This window comes from Ambystoma mexicanum, chromosome 2q (assembly GCF_040938575.1).
Source record: "Ambystoma mexicanum isolate Mex_15411 chromosome 2q, UKY_AmexF1_1, whole genome shotgun sequence".
NCBI classification, from domain to species: Eukaryota; Metazoa; Chordata; class Amphibia; order Caudata; family Ambystomatidae; genus Ambystoma; species Ambystoma mexicanum.
The window spans coordinates 1116274265-1116299592 of NC_090924.1; the positions used below are offsets into that span (position 1 = coordinate 1116274265).

Genomic DNA, 25328 nt, shown 5'->3' on the forward strand with positions numbered 1-25328 from the left:
TCTCTCTGGTTCTGCTAACAGCGGTCTGGTCTGGGTCTGCTCTCTCTCTAGCCTCTCTGGATTCTGGAGATTGATGGATTTAAAGTCTGGATCTTTCTGCACAGCTTTCTCTAGAGATTGATGGAGGTAAAGTATGGATTTTCCGGGCAGAGCGTCCCGCTGCAAATGGATTTGAAGTTCCCTATCTGTCCTGTCTGTCTGCTTTTATCTGTTTTTAAAATGGGTGTGTGTGCAGCATCACTAGGCTCTACCCCTCTCCACTTATCATTGGCCCAATTCTCCCCTCTCCCATGATTGGGGAAGGAACTGTGAGTCAGAGTGATGCTGTAGGTTTTATGGGTCAAAGGATCCTCCCCTGTCAAATTGCACACAATCTATATTTGCTCAAAAAACATATTTGCACAGGTACACATTTGTTTAAAATTACATGCACCCTTCACATATCACAGGAGGTATACCCTGTTCAAACTCTGCTCTTCCTGGGGGCTTGCATTCAAAAATGGCACATATTTCACTTTTTAACTGATTTTGCAATATCGGACATTAACCCAAATTTACACACATGTGCGCAAGGAGTATGGACATTAATTGATGAAGTGTCAGATTTTTAACATGCATACATTTAGAGTAATATCCTCTTTTCCGCTAAAACCCCCCTGAACATACCACCGGGTCCTAACACGTCTTAAACTGTGGGCAGAAAAATCACAAGAATTATGGTGTCATTTAAATAATTTTCACAAGTCCGTACTATGAGTTATTCATCTTTTTAGAGTTATGTTCTGGCCTCAAAGGGGTGTGGTTTCCCCCCAGCACAAGGTTGAATTTCTGGTTTTTCCAGTTCTGCCAAGCCAGCTTGCTCTCACAGGCAGTGCCCCTCCCCTGTCCTTCCAGGAGGAAGCTGTTTTACGACATCTGCAATAAACCATCTGCCTGGGTGAAGGGGTTTGCATTGTTCAGAGCTCCTGTATTCTGTGGGGGCTCCCCTTAATTCAATTATCAGAGAGATGGCATATCCTTAGTGTGGCCAGCAAAAGGCAGATAGGCCTGGGAACACAGCTGTGACTCAAGTTTCACTCCTGATGGGGGGTAGTTGCCAGGCAAAATTGGAATCTCTTTAAGCCAGTTTTTAGCTACATGTCATTTCTGTTCCCCAGTTTCTGCATTCAAATAAAACTAAACATGTTTACATATGCAGCTAGAATGCTGATTCTAAGTTTAAAACTATGACATTTAAACAATTGCAACCTATGTGACACTCAAAAGTAGGTCACTCATTTCTTTTAAACATTTAGATTTTTAGTGTCTTTCAGTCCAAATTTACTTAAACTGCTGAAATCCACAGCTCAGCCAGTCTTGTTATAAACCTTCAAGTCACTTCAGAATATAACTTTACATTGTATCCACCTCTCAGTAAGTCTTTCTTTGGCTTGCCTTGGGTTCATTTATTCAGTTTTACACAAAAGTAAAATCTGGTTTTGTTTTAAAACGCCGGCTTTTTGATAGTGGTGAGTACTGGTACTGCACCCCTTTTTGGGATTTAAGAAAATGAATTCCCAACAGTTATGGGTTTGCTTTTGGCAATCAGCATTGCCATTCCCAATGGTTTCAGACTACTGTGTGGGTAGTCCACTGGTGGTTTTAGGCAGTGTCCTTCTGTGCCCATAACATCGGCAAAAATGAGTGGCAGCCTATTCTTCATGCATTTCCCTGAGCATTTTCTGGGAAGCTCTGGCCATCATGATGTTTTCCATGTCAATACTGCACAGTTTTGAGGTAGGGCTCGGATGCATGGGTAAATACATCCCACAGTTACCTGGGGAAACCCAGACGTGGACTCCCTGCTAACTGTGTTAAGAGAGGCACAACTTCACCTCATTGATGAGGCCCAACAAGGCTGAAACACGTGTATGGGGTTGCCATAGGTAATGTTGTTCAGAGGGGAATTGCCATAGCATTTCGGTGCTGAACTGCCCATGTGGGCGGGACAAAGACTGATATGCAAATGGCTATTTCACATCTGTGAAAGGTACAGTGAGCAAAAAAGTGATGGCTGCAGCCTCGAATAGTTGGCAAAAAACACAGAACAGGTTATCATGCCATGTTCTTTCTATAGAGGGGCGCTTGCTAATTTAAAAAATAAATATTTGCAAGGATCTTGGAGTTGGTCACCCTAAGTTACCTGGGGAACCAGATGTGGACTGTGCTCAGAGAGGCACAGCTCCTCCTCACTGATGAGGCCCAACAGGTTGAAATATGTGTATGGGCTGCTGTAGGTACTCTTGTTCAGAAGGGAAATGCCATATCATTTTGGTGCTGGACTGCCCATGTGGGTGGGGCAAAGGCTGATATGCAAATGCATATTTCCCTTCTGTGAAAGGTACAGTGAGCAAAAAGCAATGGCTGCGGACTCTCATAGTGGGAACAAACCAAAGAACAGGTTATCCCACCATGTTCTTTCTAGAAAGGGGCGCCGGCTACCTTTTAAAAAAATATTTGCAAGAACTTGCTGTTGGTCACCCTAAGTTACCTGGGGGAACCCAGATGTGGACTCTCTGCTCACTGTGCTCAGAGAGGCACATCTCTGCCTCACCAACAAGGCTGAAACAGGTGAATGGGGTTGCTGTAGGTACTCTTGTTCAGACGGGAATTGCCATAGCATTTCCAGGCTGGACTGCCCATGTGGGTGGGACAAAGACTGATATGCAAATGGTTATTTCACATATGTGAAAGGTACAGTGAGCAAAAGGCGATGGCATCAGCCTCGCATAGTGTGAAAAAAACACAGAACATTTTATCATGCCAGAGGGGCGCTTGCTACCTTTTAAACAAATATATGCAAGGATCTTGGGGTTGGTCACCCTAAGTTACCTGGGGGAACCCAGACGTGGACTTTGCTCCGAGAGGCACAGCCCCTCCTCAATGATGATGCCCAACAAAGTTGAAATACGTGTATGGGGTGGCTGTATGTACTGTTGTTCAGAAGGGAATTGCCATAGCATTTCGGTGCTGGACTGCCCATGTGGGGGGGACAAAGACTGATATGCAAATTAATATTTCGCATCTGTAAAAGGTACAGTGAGCAAGAAGCGATGGCTGCGGACTTTCATAGTGGGAAAAAACCACAGAACTGGTTATCATGCCATGTTTTTTCTAGAGAGGGGCGCCTGCTACCTTTCTCAAAAATATTTGCAAGGATCTTGGGGTTGGTCACCCTAAGTTACCTGGCGGAACCCAGACGTGGACTTGCTGCTCACTGTGCTCAGCGAGGCACAGCTCCACCTCACTGATGAGGCCCTACATGGCTGAAGCAAGTGTATGGGGTTGCTGTATTTACTCTTGTTCAGAAGGTAATTGTCATAGCATTTTGGTGCTGGACTGCCCATGTGAGCAGGACAAAGACGGATATGCAAATGCATATTTCCCATCTGTGAAAGGTACAGTGAGCAAAAAGCGATGATTGCAGGCTCTCATTGTGGGACAAAAACACACAACAGGTTATCATGCCATGTTCTTGCTAGGGAGGGGCGCCAGCTGCCTTTTTAAAAAATATTTGCAAGGAACTTGGGGTTGGTCACCCTAAGTTACATGGGGGAACCCAGACGTGGACTCCCTGCTCACTTTGCTCAGCGAGGCACAGCTCCACCTCACTGAAGAGTGCCCAACATGGCTGAAGTACTTGTATGAGGTTGCTGTAGGTATTCTTGTTCAGAAGGGAATTACCATATCATTTCGGTGCTGGACTGCCCATGTGGCCAGGATAAAGACTGATATGCAAAAAGATGTTTCCGATCTGTGAAAGGTACAGTGAACAAAAAGTGATGGCTGAGGACACTCATAGTGAGAAAAAAAACCCACAGAACTTGTTATCATGCCATGTTCTTTCTAGAGAGGTGTGCTGGCTACCTTTTAAAAAATGATTTGCAAGGAACTTGGTGTTGGTCACCCTAAATTACCTGGGTGAACCCAGGCGTGGACTCCCTGTGCTTAGAGAGGCACAGCTCTACCTCACTGATAAGGCTCAACAAGGCTGAAACACGTGCATGGGGTTACTGTAAGTACACTTGTTCAGAAGGGAATTGCCATAGTATTTTGGTGCTAGACTGCCCATGTGGGCGGACAAAGACTGATATGCAAAAGTGTATTTCCCATCTGTGAAAGGTACAGTGAGCAAAAAGCGATGGTTGAGGACGCTCATACTGGGGAAAAAGCACAGAACAGGTTATCATGCCATGTTCTTTCTATAGAGGGGCGCTTGCTACCTTTTAAAAATATATTTGCAAGGATCTTGGGGTTGGTCACCCTAAGTTACCTGGGGGAACCCAGACGTGGACTCGCTGCTCACTGTGCTCAGCGAGGCACAGCTCCCCCTCACTGATGAGGCCCAACATGGCTGAAGCACGTGTATGGGGTTGCTGTATTTACTCTTGTTCAGAAGGGAATTGTCATAGCATTTCGGTGCTGGACTGCCCATGTGAGCATGACAAAGACTGATATGCAAATGGATATTTCCCATCTGTGGAAGGTACAGTGAGCAAAAAGCGATGGTTGCAGACTCTCATTGTGGGAACAAAAAACACACTACAGGTTATCATGCCATGTTCTTGCTAGCGAGGGGCACCTGCTACCTTTTTAAAAATTATTTGCAAGGAACTTGGGGTTGGTCAGCCTAAGTTACATGGGGGAACCCAGACGTGGACTCCCTGCTCACTTTGTTCAGCGAGGCACAGCTCCACCTCACTGATGAGGCCCAACATGGCTGAAGTACCTGTATGAGGTTGCTGTAGGTACTCTTGTTCAGAAGGGAATTACCATATCATTTTGGTGCTGGAATGTCCATGTGGGCGGACAAAGACTGATATACAAAAGGATTTTCCCATCTGTGAAAGGTACAGTGAGCAAAAAGTGATGGCTGAGGACTCTCATAGTGGGGAAAATCACAGAACAGGTTATCATGCCATGTTCTTGCTAGGGAGGGGCGCCTGCGACCTTTATTAAAAATATTTGCAAGGAACTTGGGGGTGGTCACCCTGAGTTACCTGGGAGAACCCAGATGTGGACTCCCTGCTCACTTTGCTCAGCGAGGCACAGCTCCACCTCACTGATGAGGCTCAACATGGCTGAAACACGTGTATGGGGTTGCTGTAGGTACACTTGTTCAGAAGGGAATTGCCATAGTATTTTGGTGCTGGACTGCCCATGTGGGCGGACAAAGACTGATATACAAAAAGATTTTCCCATCTGTGAAAGGTACAGTGAGCAAAAAGTGATGGCTGAGGACTCTCATAATGGGGAAAACCACAGAACAGGTTATCATGCCATGTTCTTGCTAGGGAGGGGCGCCTGCGACCTTTATTAAAAATATTTGCAAGGAACTTGGGGGTTACCTGGGAGAACCCAAATGTGGACTCTCTGCTCACTGTGCTCAGAGAGGCACAGCTCTACCTCGCTGATGAGGCCCAACAAGGCTGAAACATGTGCATGGGTTTGCTGTATTTACTCTTGTTCTGAAGGAAATTGCCATAGCATTTCGGTGCTGGACTGCACATGTGGGCGGTACAAAGACTGATATGCAAAAAGATTTTTCCAATCTGTGAAAGGTACAGTGAGCAAAATGTCATGGCTGTGGACTCTCATTGTGGGAAAAAAACCCACAGAAGTTGTTATCATGCCATGTTCTTTCTAGAGAGGTGCGCTGGCTACCTTTTAAAAAACTATTTGCTAGGAACTTGTAGTTGGTCACCGTAAGTTACCTGGGTGAACCCATATGTGGACTCCCTGCTCACTGTGCTCAGAGAGGCACAGCTCCATCTCACTGATGTTGCTTTAGGTACACTTGTTCAGAAGGCAATTGCCGTAGCATTTTAGTGTTGGACTGCCCATGTGGGCGGGACAAAGACTGATATGCAAAAGGATATTTCCCATCTGTGAAAGGTACAGTGAGCAAAAAGCGATGGCTGAGGACTCTCATAGTGGGGAAAAACCACAGAACAGGTTATCATGCCATGTTCTTTCTAGAGAGGGGCGCCTGGTACGTTTTTAAAAAATATTTGAAAGGAACTTGGATTTGGTCACTCTAAGTTACCTGGGGGAACCCAGACGTGGACTCCCTGCTAACTGTGTTAAGAGAGGCAAAGCTTCACCTCACTAATGAGGCCCAACAAGGCTGAAATATGTGTTGCTGTATTTACTCTTGTTCAGAAGGGAATTGTCATAGCATTTTGGTGCTGAACTGCCCATGTGGGCGGGACAAAGACTGATATGCAAACGGATATTTCCCATCTGCGAAAGGTACAGTGAGCATGATTTGCACATAAGGCAAGCACTATCTCTCAGCTGGAACATTACTCATGAGACCCCGTCACCTTTCCCAATCATGTATGATTGCAATACGACAAAGCATACAGTTCAAATGTAAACATGGTTTAATGAATCTTAACATTAGATCAAATGTGTCCAATAATAGGAGCATCCTAAACCAAACTTAAAAAGTGCTTCTCTGTAGTGTTAACTATTTATAAAAATCAAACAAAATTCTACAGTTTCACTTGTTGTTGCTTATTGTTGTGGTGCAGTGTTTAGCCATCTTACAAACGCCTTCTCAACATTTTTGCCAGCGTGCCTGGATTGGGTGGGCCTGGCCAATCGGTTGCAGTGATTTGGGGCCTCATTAAACGTGAGGCGGTAACCATGGCGCTATGAGCGCCATGGTTGCCGCCGGTATTTTACCGTGTCTGCCTTGGTGGATGGCGGAATTACCACCCTACTCCAAGGTGAGCGGGGTGGTAATTCCCCTTTCACCAAGGCACTTCCCCATTCCCATTTTTCCCCCATAGGGCATAATGGGAATGGGGAAGGAGCTAATTATGTTACCACAACGGTACCAGCCATTAAGGTCGGATCCCGCAAAGGGAACTCGTAGTACGGCGGTAAGGGTTTACCGGTACCGGTGCCCTTACCGGTACCGGTAAACCCTTACCGCCTAACGTGTAATGAGGTCCTTGATCTAGATTCAGAGCTTGAGATTGGATCTGCATTGTTGTTGGGCACAACTGTGGTCTTCAAAGGCTGTCACATCAACAGTCTCACCTGTTTTGCGCAGTCTGAATCTGTGCATTTCTCACTTAGCTCCTCCTCTATGCGTGTGAGAGAGAGAGAACGGTCATTGGTATGTGGACGTTCGTGTATGTGTATGATGCAATCAACTACAGTTTAAAACATGGGCACACCATTATTGATCCTGGGTAGATGAGACACATTATCACAGCACCAAAATGGAATATTTGAACCTGAAATACAAAATCTATCCTGTCACCATGGCATCCTTTTTCTCCGGCCTCAGCTACCTGGGCCAGCTTGCAGTGTTAGCAGAAACCTCTTTGAAGATAGCAATGAAAGATGACAAATAGTATGGCAATATATCCAGTTTGTATAATATAATCGTTTATAACATGCTTAATACCAAAGAGGTTTCTCAGCGCGAACACAGGATTCAAACCTGTGTTGCTCTGTGTCATCTTGCTTCCAAGACAGGTGCGTTGCCACTGAGTTATACTACCCATCCTACCCATAGTTTAAAGAGCTGCGTGCTGTGAGGGGTCAGAAATATGAATACCTGGCAGGGGAATTGGTGTGCATACAAAATGAAGGCTGGGGAGATATCTATAGGCCGAACTATTTCCAACAAACACATTTGAGTATTCCATTGAAATCAAACAAGAGATTCCTCTTTGGTCTGGCATGAGTGGATAACTTTGTGTTAGAGAACAATATGAGTAATGGAACTGTGCTATTGATTCAAACTGTAAGGTATGTAGAGCAGAGGATGAGACTTTCATTCATTTCCTGGTTCGAAGTCCAGGTTATAATTCTTTGATGTTCTCTTCTCACCATGCTCCTCCAGAAGGGCACTTCTTATTTTTTGGCCTTAGTTACCAGGGCCAAACTGGAAGAAGCAACCTCATTGAAGATACCCTGCTAATCCTCAACTAAACTTACCCAAGCATAGATGAGCTGGTACAGACAGAGAGCTGGTGTGTTTAATCTCCTATTTTGAGACATTGGGCCTCATTATAAGTTTGTCTGTCTAGTAGTAACGTTGCTAGTAAGCTACTGGCCCATTACTACCGCACCGGCAAACTACATGTTCTGCTCCCGGGTGCCTTCCTGTCAGGCAGGTCTGACCTGGTGGGTGGAATGGCACCCATGAGCAGACCACGTCGGATGCACCAGCAACATTCACGAATGGTGCCAGTGCATCCGGGCTCCCCATTCCCATTGAGCCCTATGGGGCTCGAATAGGAATGGGGAGCATTCTTTTTCCGGTGCTCGCAAATTGGCAATTACCAGGTCCGTAATGACCCGGTAATTGGCCATTCGCGGGCCCCAGGAAAAAAATTATACCTGCTGCAACCGCCGATCTCATAATGAGGCCTATTGTACATATATGTGCTAGGCCAATTAGTGCATACTCATATGGGAACATGTCTTGTTTACTCTGAGTCTGAAGTGAGAACTTAACGGTGGTAGGTCGTGGGACTCCGGCTTTAACAGTAATGCTTGCTTTTGTATTTAAAGCAAGCGTAGCTGGTGCTCTGGGGTTGCTGCTCATCCATCAGGAACTTTAAACCATTTGTCAAGCGTGCCAGTAGCGGGAGCAGCTGGAACTGAACGGGGAAACGGACCAGCAGCTTCAGTACTCCTCAATAATAATTTGTAGCAAGACTGCACATTAACAGAAGTTTTGTCCAGGTTACGCGTCTCAGCCAAGACCCGCACATTTCTGTTGGGCTTCGCGTTGGGGGGAGACAAAAATTTTTTCAAAGCTTTTCGCTTTGACTTGCGTTTTTTCCGTTTATTGTTTATCAGGTTACAGATGCGGTGTTGCTGGTTGCAGAATTGTCTACAGTGCCAGGGAGCATCCTGCGATCTTCAATCCTTCTTGCTTCTGGCCTTGCAAGTGGTGGAGTTGGAAGAGTAGCCATCATACTCTCATTCACCTCTTATATTAAGTTTCACAACCCATCATTGGCTGAAAAATGTGGCCGGGTGCAGCACTATAGGCTAAGATAACATGAACTACGCCGCAAGCATGGCACAGAGGCCGAAAATAGCATCCACTATGACCACATTGGTTTTTATACTGGGAGTAAACAGCACATCTCCATGGGTAGAATTATCAGGATTAAAAGTGGAATCAGTCTTCACTGCAGATTTCCAATTCCACGCTGACATAGCAACACTACGCTCCAGGTTGGGACTAACCGACAAATTAGTGTCGGGGATAGTGACACTACCAGGCTCACCATTCCTCAGTCAATCGCACAATGCACATCCCTGAGACGCTTGCTGCAGGGTTAAACAATGATTCAAAAGTGAGTTTTTGTTATCTGTACCAGTCGACTTGGTTGGGTAGCTATCAATGGGTAGAACAATTGCAGAGCCAGAAGAGGAAGAGGATGCACCATTAGTAGGCGCAATACAACCTGCAATTTTAGAACAAACTGTATTAGTGGGGTGGACTGATACACCTTGTTTTAGTATGGCCTTGAGGAGCAGAATCAACTTTGGCAGGGTGTACTACACATTTAGATATACTAAGACCCACAGTTGATTTTGAATGCCCTTGAAGCGCATGGTTGCATGACACAGCCAGGTGATGGATAAATCTACTCCGTAATGCATAAGGTCAGGGTAGTGGAAGTTTCACCAGGTTCCCAATGCGCGTTCTTGTAGCCAATACCATCATGTTAGTTAAATTGAATGTCAATAACCACTGGTAAATAACCAGTGAGAAGTAAGATGGTTGTGTATGGCCAATAACAGTCACAGTGCCTTCTATAATGCAATATGGTCAGCCCCAATGGGCATGTGTTGCAGGCAGTATCCATCACAAAAGGTACAATTGTCAAAGGACATGTACAGACTTTCTTTGCATTCCCATTACTTCTCAATTGTTCAGCACTAATCCCTTGCAGAGAGACTAATTTCTAAAACTCCTTTAAAGGTTTTTTGGTTCAATGTATTCTTATTTTATTCATACTTTCTTTATTCTCTTATGAACATCATCATCTTCATATATATAGAAAAACAGTGTACAAAAAGTGACAATAATTGGTGAACAATCTTTAAAAAATACCTTACTACAGAATTCAATAAAAAATCAACTCATGCAATTCCATTATATCATCATCACACACCATACTGTAATCACAAATACCTATTCATCCACCTCAATCACATTTATCCTCATCCAACACAACCCAATCATACTGTGCAAAAAACGCTATTGAAAACCTTTGTTTCAGAAAGCATAAGGACTATCTATCGGACCTTTAATGCAAATTCATATATATCATCTAACATTGCATCAATAATTTGATATCATGTTGGCACATATTTCCAAATTATTCTAATATGTACAATTCACCATATGCATTAATATAGACCAAGAAAAACCAAACTGTTGAAATCCTAAAGAGGAACTAGAATGATATTGCTGTCGACTCGAGTTTCAGGGCTAGTTGATAGTGAAGTATTCCAACCAACACCCTCATCAGGACATAAGAACAGTCTTCTTTTTGATCACATAGGTATGTGTTCAATTTGATAGAGTCAAATAATTGTCTCTGCATTTGCCACGTCAGTGTTCAAATTGAAAAACATTCATCACCCAAATTGGACCATAGAATAACAGTTTCTCTGCACGGGGGAAGAATACCAGAACTGTACTGAAATGTCTGTGCTACTTCTGTTCATGCTTACTTGATCACATGAATGACTCTTTACAATGAAGGTCTAAGCCGTAGGGTATGAAGCACCGCTATATTTGACCAATTTGGTAGAGAGTACACGCACGGTTATCAGCTCCTTGGCTATTGGCAGATTAGCCAAAACACTCTCCCCATAGGATATTTATGTGAGGACGCCCGTTGTTCATTAATGCTGGTCACTCATCCACAACATGCCACTTAGGCATACATTGCAGTGCAGAACTAACCGCTCTACAAAAGCTCAAACTAGGCAGTATCCACCATTTCAAATATCAAGCACAAGGCAGGCCGATGTTTGCACAAATGATTCAATTAAGGACCGGCTATAATATAATTTACAGCCTGTCGATCGGCATGCAAGTAGTACAAAAATGTACTAATACAGCTCACCTTTCATTCCCGCACAGACTGCTCCAAACTTCATCTCTGCACTTTGCTCAAATGCATATGCTCATGCACACGCAGGGTGTTCTTAAGCTCAGTTTCAGTCCATGTAGAAGACCGCCAAAAATCCTTAGGGGAAACCAAGCAATCAGCACAATGCACAGACTCACAACTGCAAAGACTGCTCCAAACTTTTCTCCACACTTCTTTCAAATACAGTTCAAGAATAGAACTAAAAATAAAAATCAAAGGACCTTTTGCAGACTACATAATCCATGGACCGTACAAAAGTCTGCGGACACCTGGAAAATGCCAGGCATGGGGTGGGGGAATAAAAATCAATTTACTTGTGGCTCTTAAAAGAACTTTTTTTTTTCTTTTTGGTAGTTTTATATACTGAACTAACAAATGTTCTACTGAACTTAATTATTTTGTATAACTTTCACAAAAATTGCTTCAAATTAGTTTTCTGTTTTTGTGTTTTATGTACTGCAAATACTAAAAAATACTTTACAACATATTTTACGACTTCACAAATACTGTTCCAATGCATTTTGGATATTCAAAAGAAAAATCCAATTTCCGACATCAGTCAAATGCACTCAATCGCCTTGAAAAATATTTACGCCATTCAACTTGATATTTTCATTGTCAAAAGATGCCATTCCTACAGCACATAAAAAAGCGCATACACCTTTATTGACATTTTGTCTAGCTTCATCCATTTGGATGTCTCTATATTTGTCTTTGATTCAATATAAGAAAAACATATCTTTGCAGCTGGAAACAGTTCCATTAACATTCTGACCATGTTCTTCATGGCAAACTGCAAAGATCCTGCAGCACATCGCCCAAACTGTTGCCTCCACAATGCGCAATAATACAATCCAGAAGTTTAAAGTGAGCCATACTCTCACCAAATGGTAAAAAAAGTTACCCAGTTTAAGCCACAATCTGTATACCACAAAACTTCCACTTCCCCAATCCAATAGGAGCAGAGATGCCATGGGATTCAGTATAAACCTTTAATGAATGGATCCAAGATTCTCGCACCATCCATAAAGTCTGCTACGTCATAGCCATAGCCATCTTTACTACACACAACAAAAAAAAAACCCTCCTACCCGGTACTCATGTACACTCCATCTTCTACTCCAGACCCACAAAACCTGGTTGGCTAGTCCCTAAATGACCTCTTTCCATGACAGACATCCTTAAAAGACCAGGATGGCACATGTGGATCTGCGTACTACCGCAGTGTCTTCGGAAACCGTTGCACAGGGCAGCATTTCTACCTACATTGGCCATAACACCCAAAATACAATTAAGCCATATAACAAATACATAAAATACACCTTCAAATACACCTTCAAATAACAAGGCTCATCCTGAACCACCCCACTCCCAATGTAGTCCACGGACATTAAAGATGACGGTGGACCTGGTGGCACCTCAATGCTTTTATTCACCAACAAAAACAGCTCCATATCAACATTTTTCTTCTCCCTCATCCTTTCAAGATGCTCTTTTGGCCACAAAATAACCGTAAATATGTTTTTTCCAGACTTTTTGCTCACTGCGCTGTCCACAGACTATGGCGGCTGACCTCGAATTCAACATGGTGACCGTTTAAAAAAATCAGACGCAGCTCACCCCATGATTGGTCCAGAGGCGTCCGCAGATTCCGAATCAGGAAATTAGTCTGCTTGGCCATTCCCTAGTTAACACTAATTTTATTTACTTACTTTTTTCCAATTTTTTTAAAAACCACGGTGTGTATTTTCACCAAATTTGCAAAAGTTTGCTTTCGGGACCAAGCAGCTGCTCATCGTGCAAGTTTGGTGTTGATCTGTCCGGCGGTTGGGGCTGTTGGGATAGTCCTATAACTTTGTCCATATACTTTTTTGCAATGGTTGGTGAGGATTCGTTGAGGGGGGGCACAATGATAAGCTGCCAAAAAAGTGCTCTTTCTATGAGTTGAACAACTTAACCATAACTGAACGGCTGCGTAATAAAAATGAACATTTCTTTGTTTGTGGTGGGATTTGTGGTGATGCGTTGTTCCTTATAGAACTCTGCACCGTTTCACCAATCTGCACCAAATTTTGCATAGTTGCCTGTTAGGACTCTCTGGACATTAATGGCTACATGACATTTAGATACTCTGCACCTTTTCCAGGATCTCAGCAAAAGTAAAAATGTGTTTGTTGGTTTGTGGGGTTGTGGCAAAGTGTTGTTCCTCATACAATTCCACACTGTTTCACTAATATGCACCAGATTTTGTATAGTTACCTGTTTGGACCCTGTGGACATTACTGGCTACATAACATTTGGACACCCCACCCTGTTCCCGCGTCTTCAACACAAGTCAAAATATGTTTGTGGGTTTCTGACTTGGCAAAGTGTTGTTCCTTATACAATTCCACACTGTTTCACCAATCTGTACCAAACTCTGCATGATTACCTGTTAGGACCCTCCGGACATTACTGGCTCTTTGACATTTGGACACCCCACCCCGTTCCCCAGATTTCAGCACTAGTCATAATTTGTTTGTGGGTTTGTGCCTCACACAAAGCATTTATTTTATATGTATTTATTTTAATTTGTATAGCGCACAGCGACCCAGGGGCATCATGGCACTCTTGCAGAATACTTGCTTGGTACAGGCTTGAATCAGAATAACAACAAATATATGACACATGTGAGAGAGTATTTGTTCCACGGTTACAGTGGAACAGCAGTAAGACATAAAAAATGTTGCATGTTACATAGCATTGACATTTTTAGTTGAACAATTTAGTTTTCAGCATTTTGCGAAAGACTGTGTAGGACTTTTCATCTCTGAGTGCAGTGGGGAGGGCATTCCAGTTTTCAGGTTCTAGGTGTTTAAAACTGTGCCTCCTGCTTTGGCTCTATTGAAGGTGGGGACATAGATTTAGTTCATGAGATGAGATCTTGTGGGTCTGGTTGATGAGCTGAGGTCTATCCTTTCCGATAGATAGGGGGGTGCGTTGTGTGAAAGGCATTTTTGTGTAATGGCCATGGATTTAAAGAGAATGCGCTCTTTGAGCGGCAGCCAGTGTACGTCCTTCCTTGCCTTCGAGATGTGTTCCCTTTTAGGAATACTCAGTGCTGCTCTGAGGGCATTGTTTTGTGTTACTTGTAGCTTGCGAAGGTTATTGGCAGAGGTGCCCAGGAAGAGGGCATTACAATAGTCAAGCTTAGTGCCGACTGTGGCTCTGGCAATTGATAGGCAGTTTTTAGTTGAGAGGAAAGGCTTTGCCACGTTGATCATTTTAGTGGTAAGTGCAACTGAGGAGGCTATGGCACAAACCTGGAGTGTCATGGACAGGGAGGAATCAAGGTACACTCCTAATGTTTTTGCTGATGAGGAGACAGGGATGATGGTATTGTCAATATTGAAGGTGCTATATTCTGGAGAGAGTTTATTCAGCATTTCTTTAGTTCCTACCAGAAGTATCTCAGTTTTATCTCAATTGAGACAAAGGCCGTTGGCTGCCATCCATGTTTGTATGGCTGAGTAAATATAGGATAAAGCCGCACCTCCTGTTCGTAGATGCCGGTTAGTGGGAGTAAGACCTGCGTGTCATCAGCATAGTTTGTGTAAGCTATGTCACGACTGTCTATGTCGTTGAAGAGAGGGAGGGTAAATATGTTGTAGAGGGTGAGTGCAGTAAATGATCCTTGCGGGACTCCACAGTGTATGTGGGATAAGCACACGCAGAGTCTTCAGAAGACTCTCATGAGTCTCCCATTGAGGAAGGATGCAATCCAAGATATGGCTTGAGGGGAGAAGTGGGTGGTTTTTTTTTGTTGCTTACCAAGTATACTGTGGTTGACGAGATCAAAGGCAGCCGACAGATCTAGCAGGAGGAGAAGTGCCGGTTTGCCTTTAGCCATAATGTCACCAAGTTGTATTTTGAGATTGAGTAAAGCAGATTCTGTCCCATGGCCTGGGTGGAATCCATATTGTCTTTTGCCTAAGATCTTGTTTTCTTCCAGAAATTGTTGGATTTGCGTATAGGCCACCTTATCCAGGATTTTGAGCAGGAAGGGGACTGTGGTGATAGGCCTGAAATTGTTAGCTAGTTCTAGCTCTAGCAAGGGTTTTTTGAGAAGTGGGTGAACCCATGCTTCTTTTAAGCTGTTGGGAACAATATTGGAGTTGAAGGAGGCATTGATGAAGGTTTTTAGAAAAGGGTCTAGGGTTTTTACGCAGTCCTTGACTAGTTTGGCTGGGCAGGCATCTCCTTTGCAGTTAAATGGCCTGATTTTAGTGACTATGTCTACTACTTCGGCTTCAGAAACTTCCCTGAAGGAGAAGGGTTTAATTTTGTCTTGATTGACTTTGTCTTTGGTGACCATACTATATGGGGATGGATCTGACATGATGTGTTTGAAGAGGTTTTTGTGATGTTCATGGATCTTTTTCTGCAGGAGCTCAATTTTGTTTATAAGGGCAGTTTGAACACTGGTACACCAAGCTTTGTCTTTTACGATCTCTTGAGGGTTGGTGGCTGGGGTGGATAATTCTTTGTAGATGGCAAAGAGCTCTTTTGCTTCAGAGGTGGCATTGGTGATTCTGTCATTGTAGGAGAAGGATGTGGCTGTGATAATGGCTTTCTTGTATTGAGTGGCCAGGGATTTGAAGGTGGCTAGTGTAGGTTCCTGTGGGAACCTAGCCATTTGTTCCAGGCTTTGCGTTTTAGGGTACGTAATAATTTCAGTTCTGCAGAGAACCACGTGTTGGAGTGTTTTATTTCTTTTTTGCTGTTTTGTTCTGTAATGGAGCAATGGTGTAAATGTCTGCTTTCAGTGTATTGTTGTAGATATCCACCAGTACCAATGGGTCTGAGGAAGTTTGGAGGTTCAGCATTAGAGTTTCTAGGTGGGGGAGGATCCTTTCTTTGGTGAGGTTCCGAGCACTCCTAGCTAGCACAGGTGTGGTGGTGTTGGGGTTTTTAGGTGTGGTGAAGTGGATAGTAATGAAGAAGTGTATAAGGTGATGTCAGACCACGGGGTGGGTGTGTTGGAGCTGATATCTATATAGCAGCTATGGTCTGCAACCCAATCAAGGGTGCGCCCTTTGTAGTGGGTGGGTGTGGTGACTTTCTGGTGTAACCCAAGTTCTAATAGAGCTTGTGCCAAGGCTTTGGAAGGTCTATCTTTCTGGTCATTAAGACCTAGATTGAAGTCACCTAGGAGAAGTGTTTTTATGGGCGTTTTAAGGTTTTCACCTAGGAGATGGATGAGAGTATCATGGAAATCCGCTCTTGGACCTGGTGGGCGGTAGGCTAGGTGGATGGTCAAAGTGGTATTGGAGAGATGGCGATCTTGACTATGAGGGAATCGGTATTCTCTCTGAGGTGTGAGGAGGTTTGTCTGACCGCTAGAGAGTCTTTGACTATGAGGGCTACACCCTCACCTTTGGCTGTTTGTCTATCTTGCTTAAAGAGAGTGTGTCCTTGTGGCAGGGCAAGTGAAAGGGCTGGTCTTTCTGCTTCATGGAGCCATGTCTCTGTGATGGCTAAGATGTCAAGGTCGAGATTGGTGATGAGGTCATACATTTCTGTGGCATGATCAGGAAGGGATCTGGTGTTAATCAGTGCACATTGCAGAGACGAGGGTGTGGCGTTTTGTGTGGTTACGTTTTTGCCTGAGTAGGTGGTGGTGGAGGTTTATGTAGCCATTGGCACGGCCGGAGCTGCTGAATTTATAGCAGTCTTCGGTGAGGGTTTTGTCTTTGGATCAAGGTGGTGTACCCTTGGTGGGTTAGGATTCTGAATCGGGGCTTGACGGGAGCGTAGACCAAGGAGTTTGTTTCTGGAGTCAATAGATCTGGAGCGTTTCCCTTATACAATTCCACACTGTTTCCCCAATCTGCACCATATTTTGTATAGTTACCTGTTAGGACCCTCCAGAAATTGCTAGCTACATGACATTTGGACACCCCACCTATTTCCCCGGATTTCAGCACCTTCACCCATGAAACAGTTGCCTGAAATTGGCAAAACCCTCAGATTCTTTTACTACCAAATTATTTTGGTATTAAGCATTGGATACATGCTGAACCACCAGCCTATTCTCTAGACTCTTTAGTTTCTTATTACCCACAAAGGGACAATGCATGTTTACAAGCTATTCATTAAGTAATAGGACTCTTATACTCCTGTTTCTGTGAAACTTAGATTCAGTCCAAGCACAGAATAAAGTGCTTTACAGGTATATTGTTTGGACTGCTGCATCTGTTGGGTGGCCACTTTGCCCTTTTCACTCTGCACTGTGTGCACTCCATACAGTATTTATAACAATTGAATACCAAGTAAATTCAACTCATTTGAACTTTTGTTTCCTCTCTTCTGATCTTCCTGTGAAATCCCATTTACTTCGGAACCAAACTATGTGGTATGTTTACATTTTGTTTTCTTTCAAACTGTCTGTTTATTTTATTGCTTCTAATGTTCGTTACCATTTATTTTGCTTTGCTATCTGCTGGGATGACAAATGTTCATTTCATGTCTGTTATTTTGGTTATTACTTTAAAAAGAATGTTTTGTTTGGGGATGAGTTTGTCAGCCTTGAAAACGACGCATGTGGATACACGTGTCGGCTGACATCCTATTTGGAATAAAGATATTCCTGACTCATCAAATATTACTGTTATTGTAACTTTTTAGGATTTCTAGCTATTGTTCAATCACCAAATATTTAAGGACACAAGCGCGATTCGCCGGCCACAAATTTATTGCGATAGTCTAACTTGTAGGTGGTTTTTGGTACACCTATTATGTGACTGTGGCGACGCAGCTGGCACCTATTAAAAGCATTTAGGATAGGACATAGTGCACACCACTTGGTCCGTTACCCATACACGTTATTTAGTGCCCTTGAATTGGTACTTGTTTATTATTCTCTTTCCAGCACAGATGAAGAGGGTCAGAGGATTTCAAGGGAGTCCCCAAAGTTTATTTTAATGGCTATCAGAGCAACATCTTAAGAAATAGGTTGTAATTGTGGCAACGGAACTGACGTGGGCCCAACCAGAGAGTCATGGGTCCTTTCACTAGTTTTGGTTCAGGGGGATCCCAAAGTTGTTTGTGCACCTGGACCAAAAATACAATAAGGTGGTCCTGACTTAAAATGGCCAAACACAATATCACGGGAACAGAAGATAGCAAACGGGAGAGATAAACCGACCAGAACTTCATCAGCATCAAGGCATTCTTTGCTGTTTGGGTTAATCCATTTGATAAAATACAATCATGTTTCCAATGTCTGTTTCTTCCAAGGATACAAATGGAGCCAGGCTGCAGGAGTAAGCAAGCATTGTGTTTGGAAATATTTCCCTTCTCTAACTACAGGGTGTTTGATGTGCACGCTACAATGTGCAGGTGTGCAGAGGAGCTGCAAATCCATCTTAAGAGAGTGTTCCCATGATGAGTGCTCTGCTATAAGGGACACCGCTGGGAGCATTTTTAAAGAAGGTACCTCTTGCTAAAACAAACACAACTAAGATCCACTAATACATGAATTATTCCCACCTTCTACACAATTTGGAAGCTTTACTTGCCATCTCTTGCAATAGACTTGACATCTTTAATTCTAGATTTACGAATGCCATACATATCATGCATGATAACACGATATTTGCATGTGTCAATCAATGACCACAAGCAGGTGAATATCACACTTTCACTTATTGATTGTCTGAAAGAAGTACAGTCAAAGGTAAGGTACTTTGAAGAAATCAAATGTTGGACTATGTTACGTGTGAAATATTTAACCAGTTCTGGCTTTTAGGTTCACTTCATATTGCATTCTATTGCAAGACGTCCTGTATTTATAATATGAAAAGATATACAAACTGACATGGTGGACAACTGCCAGGATTTATAGAAAATGATTTGAGAGCCCTGTTTTGGGATATTTCTTTAATAAACAGCAATGGACTTGAACACATGTGGAAAGTGAATTATGTTTGTGATGCATTTTTACCTTTAGCAGGCTTATGAGTTTTCATATTCAACAGTTACTTTGCATGCATTTGACTGTGCTGCAGCAAAAGAGAAAAAGTGCACATGCTTAGATTCTACTAGGACTAACTCTTACTTTTATCTTAACCCAGGCAATACAATGAATACTGTTTGGTTGGGTAATAACAACATATGTTATTTGAGATTTGTGAAGCTACTTGCACTCACTGTGATGCAGTGTATTTCACCCCTTTGCGTAATTGTTTCTGGTAAGTGTGAATGTGTGAGTTATTTACACTCAATTCATGCATCTGGTCTCAAATCCCTGAAATCTCCCATTTAGCAAGCTAATCCCCAAAACAATTAATTAAATCATAAAAAAACCTTCTTCCCTTTTGTAATTCACTTTACATTTTTCATTACATCACACACAGCAATGATATGCACGCTTGTGGCAAACCATGGCTATGCACAAGTATCCTTATCACAGTTCATTTGTTGTTTGTCTTGAAAGTAAAGTGGTAAAACTCAGAGGAGATGCATTTTTCGTCGCACACTACTTTGTGTTCAATGAAATCAGAAAAGGGAATTTGGTTGAATAGTATTTTTTAACTAGTTACACGTATTAAATGGCCTAGAATAGTTTCAACTTTGGCATAGTCCATGGGAGTATGCCAAAGTAAAAAGCCCAATAAATAAATATATTTCCTCTAATTGCAGGGGTCCTTCTCTGGGCCAACGTGCAGGCCCTTCAAGGCAAGATGGTACTATTGTTGTTATGTGTTCACCAGATGATAATTGTTTACGTGGAATGGAAACTGAACAAAATATACAGGTATCCCTGACGTCATATTCCTTATTTTACTTGCAATGCCCTCTTTATTTTTATTTTTTATTAAACGTTTTTATTGAATTTTCAAATATTCCAACAAAAATGAATGTTTTTTATTTTTTTTATTTTGATACACAGTAAATTCCCATGTACCTTGTTCTTGGATATTCCCAGCAATGTTTCTCCCTTAAACCCCATAATCACGCCCCCTGAGTCCTATCTCCTCCATATCTTCTGCTATTTCTCTTTGTGTCCCATGTTCCTGTACGTGATCTCTCCCATCCTGTGAAAGTATTCCATACCAGTCTTCCAAGCTCCCAATGAGGGAGTTTCCGGGGCACCCCATTTTGCTTCTATGTCCTTTTTTGCCACCATCCATGGCACCTTTGTCCTTTGTCTCTCCTCTATTACCCTTTAATTCCCATATTATGCGCAATATCTCTAACTTCAGGTCCCTCAGTATTGTGTACGCCAATATACTTGACATCACATCAGTGACTTTTACCCAGAATGCTCTAATTTTCGGGATGCCCCATAGTAGGTGGTGAAAGGTCCCCACCTCCCCACTGCATTTAAGACATCAATTATCCACTGCTCTGCCCATTGTATGTAACCTATCCCTGGGGTAGTATATTCTATGCAGGATCTTATATTGTATCAGTCTCATCCTGGAGGATACGTTCACCTCTCTGATAGCTATTAATGCCTCTATCCAGTCTTCCTCCTCCATTGGTCCCACGTCTCTCTCCTATTTCCCTTTCAAACTGCTCTGGGGGTCCGGGGGAGTGTTATTTATAACTTGCTAGAGCGTTGGGATCACCTTTCCTTCCATGCAATGGCCTCGTTAATAATAACCACAATGTCTAAATGGCTGCATAAAACACTGTCTAAGCTATCTTAGAACATATTTTAAACGTGTCTGCCACCCCTAATCCTACAAGGGACTCATGATAAATGTGATCTGAGTTATATTCAAAATCACACTGAATTTGTTGTATTTTCCAAATGGTATCACTTGCATTTTGCAGATACATTGGCAAGTGCTTCTTCCATCCAGTGAGAAGGAAGGTAACCAGACTGGAGTCCTCATTCGCAGACAGCAGGTCAGGTTGCACAGTAAGTGCCCGACAGCTCAGTTTACTTTGTCTATCTGTGTGCCAGCAGCACTCCAAACAATTAGATATGTAAAAGTCCACCTTGCCTTCAGCAGTGCAGAGCTGGGGTTAGTCTTCCACCCACAAGGTTGCAGGATGTGCTTTGCAGAACCCATCAACTCCAATGCCTTTTTTAGATGTCCGCGTCCAATCCATGTGTGGAAGTGTAGAAACAAGCATGCAGATTGTGTGCTATTCAAAGTAGAACGAGGTATGAAAAGATGCCTGTCTCCTTTGTGCATTTGGCTGCACGTGCCTTGAGACATGGCACACAAAACACAGGGGAATGGTGTCTCAGAGTGAGAGCAGTTCATTCCTACTTGAATAATGGATACACTTTAAGGGATATCACGTTCTATGGCCACCTAGGCTACTGTAGTGTGTAAATCTGGGCATTGCCACCTCAGGGTTCTCTACATGGTGTTCCCATTTTTGCCTAGTGGTCTACGACCTTTGGTTGTTTCATCTTTGGTGCTTAGTCGCATTGACTATTGTCCTGTTATAAATCCTGTTTTTAGCCCAGGTCACTATCTATTTCACTGTCTGCAGCTACTCCAAATCCTCACTGCTCATATAGCTACAAACAGTCCCTATGGGGCTCATATCACGCCGATGCTCCAGTCTTTGCACTGGCAGAAGAAGAAGAAGAAGAAGAAGAAGAAGAAGAAGAAGAAGAAGAAGAAGAAGAAGAAGAAGAAGAAGAAGAAGAAGAAGAAGAAGAAGAAGAAGAAGAAGAAGAAGAAGAAGGAGAAGGAGAAGAAGAAGAAGAAGGAGAAGAAGAAGGAGAAGGAGAAGAAGAAGGAGAAGAAGAAGAAGAAGGAGAAGAAGAAGGAGAAGGAGAAGAAGAAGGAGAAGAAGAAGAAGAAGAGGAAGAGGAAGAAGAAGAAGAAGAAGAAGAAGAAGAAGAAGAAGAAGAAGAAGAAGCATACACGCTGTGATGTGATTTCTTTCACCACCATCATGGTCACAAACCACAGGGTACCCCTATGTGAAAAAACATAGCGTTTGATATTATTTTGCAAATGCTACATTGAGGGACACAGACAGATTAGACGTTAGTTTATACAAAATAAAACAGATTAACCGTTTTTGGAACATATGTTAAACATATAAACAGCTATAAATTGCATGTCCTATATTTTAAGAACGTAGCATAAAAGTTCACAAATATTTTAAATAAGAGCAATAGATCCAATACCTTTCCACTGCTTTCTTCTGCCCATTAAAGGCAACTACTGTCCTTATTGCAGACAGGATTTCTTCTGCAATAGCCCCTGCCCTTGAATACGCCATCATTTCTTTCGAGGCCAGTGATGCCATGAGCTGGAAAATAATCAATATGTGCAACTTAGTCACAACAAGGCTTCAGGCCACAATATCGGTTAGTAATTATTTCTGCGTACCTCACCTAAAGTATTCTATTCTGAAGTATTTGAAAATGCAATTTGACCTCAGGGTGTAGAATCGATTTAAAGTTCATGTAGAAAGATGATGCATTATACTGATGATATAGACATAGAAATTGAAATAAAAAAGCATCCAGCCCAGCTCAAGGCAGAGAGCATTGAGGAGGCTGCTGGTCATGTGACCAGGTCTGGCAAATCAGTTGCTCCACCGACCACCAGGCTTTGCACCTTATAGGAAGACCGATTTGAGCAGACTGCTGGTAACCTGACCAGGTGCTCCTACTCAGTTGCTCTGCATGCCACCAGTTGTCAGGCCTTCAAGGCATCTACTTGAGGACTCTAGGCCAGCCCCAGGCAAACAGCATTGAACAGTATGTTGATCAGAAGGCCAGGTCCTGATATTCAGTTGCTCCACCCACCACCAGGTTTTATGCCTTCCAGGAAGACTCTATTGAGGAGCCCGTTGGTCACGTGACCAGGTTATGCCAATTAGTTGCTCTACCCAGCTCTACCCACCACCAGGTATTTTGCCTTCCAGGCAACTACTTAAGGTATCCAGGCAAGCTCCAGGTAGACAGCATTGAGGAGGCTGCTGGTCACGTGACCATGTCCTGCCTCTATGTTGCTACGCCCACCACCAGGATTTTTGCATTCTAGGAGCTAACAACACCAGGCCAACTCCAGCAGACCAGCCTTGAGGAGGCTGCTGGTTAATTGACCATTTTTTGCCACACAGTTGGTCACCCACCACCAGATTTCGCACCTTCCAAGCATCTTCTTATCAACAGCAGACCAGCTTCAGTTAGACAGCATTGAGGAGGATGCTAGGTCCTGCCACTCAGTTGCTTGGTCTAACACCAGGTCTCGTGCCTTCCAGGCAGTTACTTCATGGCACCAGGCCAGCATTAGGCAGACAGCGTTGTGGAGGGTCTATTCACATGATCAGGTGCTGCCACTTTGTTTCTCCACCACCATTAGGTTCCAAGCATTCCGGGCAGCTACTTAGTGACTCCAGGTTAGCTCCAGGCAGACAGCATTGAGGAGGATGTTTGTAAGGTGACCAAGTCCAGGCACACAGTTGCTCCACCATCAGGTATCACACCTTTCAGGTAGCTACTTATGGATTCCAAGCACGCTTCAAGAAGACAGCATTGAGGAGGCTGCTGGTCACATGATCAGGTCCTGCCATTAAGTTGCTCTGGCTTGTTCCATTTTACCATCATTTCAGGCTTATAGTCATGTCTTCACACATTTTTCCTCTATTTTTGCAAAAATGACCAAGAGAAATTTTGTTATCGCCAGATTAACTGAGATCGTTTCCCCTTCCAACAGACGTATCCACCAAAAATCAATCTCTTTGGTCCAATAGTCCTTCCAAATGAGGCCCAAGTAAGTCTGTCTTTCATCTCTGAGAGTCGGACATTCCAATGACAGATGTTTCAGGGATTCGATCACTGTTATGTCTTGACATAATCTACAATGCTTTGGTTCATCTTTGGTTCTATTCCTATAGTTGTTAGCTCTACATAGCCATAAATTAAGGCAAAATCTTAGGTAACCAGATTTCAAGAACCAATTAGGAAATAACAACAGATATTTTGGTAGTCTGTTCAGCTTTCGAGGAATAGCCCAGAAGTCTTCATATCCTTGGTATTTATAAAGATCTTCATTTGTTTCAATCCAGTCAAGCCTGTACATTTTTTTCTTTACCTGGTCTGGATTGTTTAGTAATGATTCTTCAGATTCATTCAGATTTAGATGCCAGCAACTCAGGAAAAATGTGTCGGAATCAACAAATTATTTTTTATTGAAAAAATAGAATATGGCAAATCATCAAATCAACCTCACACAGCAGCATCCCCCCTTCACTCCAGCACTTACAAGCACCTCTGGGTCGAATGTTCTCCCCTTCCACTCATTGCAGTCTGTGCACAGGCACACACCCACCCACCCAGAACATTAAAAAACACAAACTACATCACTTACCATTCACCCACTAGTCACTCACACCTTCTATTACATCCACTCATTGCATTCTCTACACAGGCAAACATCCACCCAGAACATTCAAAAACACATATCAAATCACATCACTTCTTATTCACCCACCAGTCACTCACAACTTCTCTTACATCCACTCATTGCATTCTCTACACGTGAACACACCCACCAACCCAGAACATTAAAAAACACACATCACATCCCTTCTCATTCACCCACCAGTCATTCACACCTTTGCTTACATCCACTCATTGCATTGTCTACAAAGGCACACGCCCACCCACCCAGAACATTCAAAAACACACATCACATCACTCATCATTCACTGACGAGTCACTCACACCTTCTCTTACATTCACTCATTGCATTCTCTACACAGGCACACACCCACCCACCCAGAACATTCAAAAACTCACATCACATCACTTCTCATTCACTCACCAGTCACTCATACCTTCTCTCACAAAAATACCGGAAAGGACAGAAGCAATTAAAAACTGCTGCATGATTTTCAATCACTACATTGATTGTACTGCAGTAGTTGAATTTAAATCTTAAAACGTGTAACGTTACCAAATGCAAAACACTTTGGGGATATTTCATAAAATTCGGCGCACAAGTGGCGCACGCTTCTGGCGCACAGAGAGCGCGTGCGGCAGTCTGCGCCTGCCGCGTGACCAAAACCCATTTCAGGGCACAGTGTATTCATGGATTTCAACATCCATAACCAGCCGTGGTGCAGAGCATTGCAGCGACCCTGCAGCAGCGACAGAAATGCCCCCAA

The 25328-nt window shown here is 43.1% G+C and overlaps 1 protein-coding gene across 1 annotated transcript in view; it reads right to left on the reverse strand.

Moving 5' to 3' along the window:
• Window positions 1–25328, reverse strand: part of LOC138568836 (ATP-dependent translocase ABCB1-like) — a 615126-nt gene that overhangs the window by 571128 nt on the left and 18670 nt on the right. The window contains exon 2 of the mRNA XM_069646608.1: window positions 22336–22460. Coding sequence (XP_069502709.1) covers window positions 22336–22460 — 125 coding nt within the window. The remainder of the gene's footprint in view (window positions 1–22335; window positions 22461–25328) is intronic.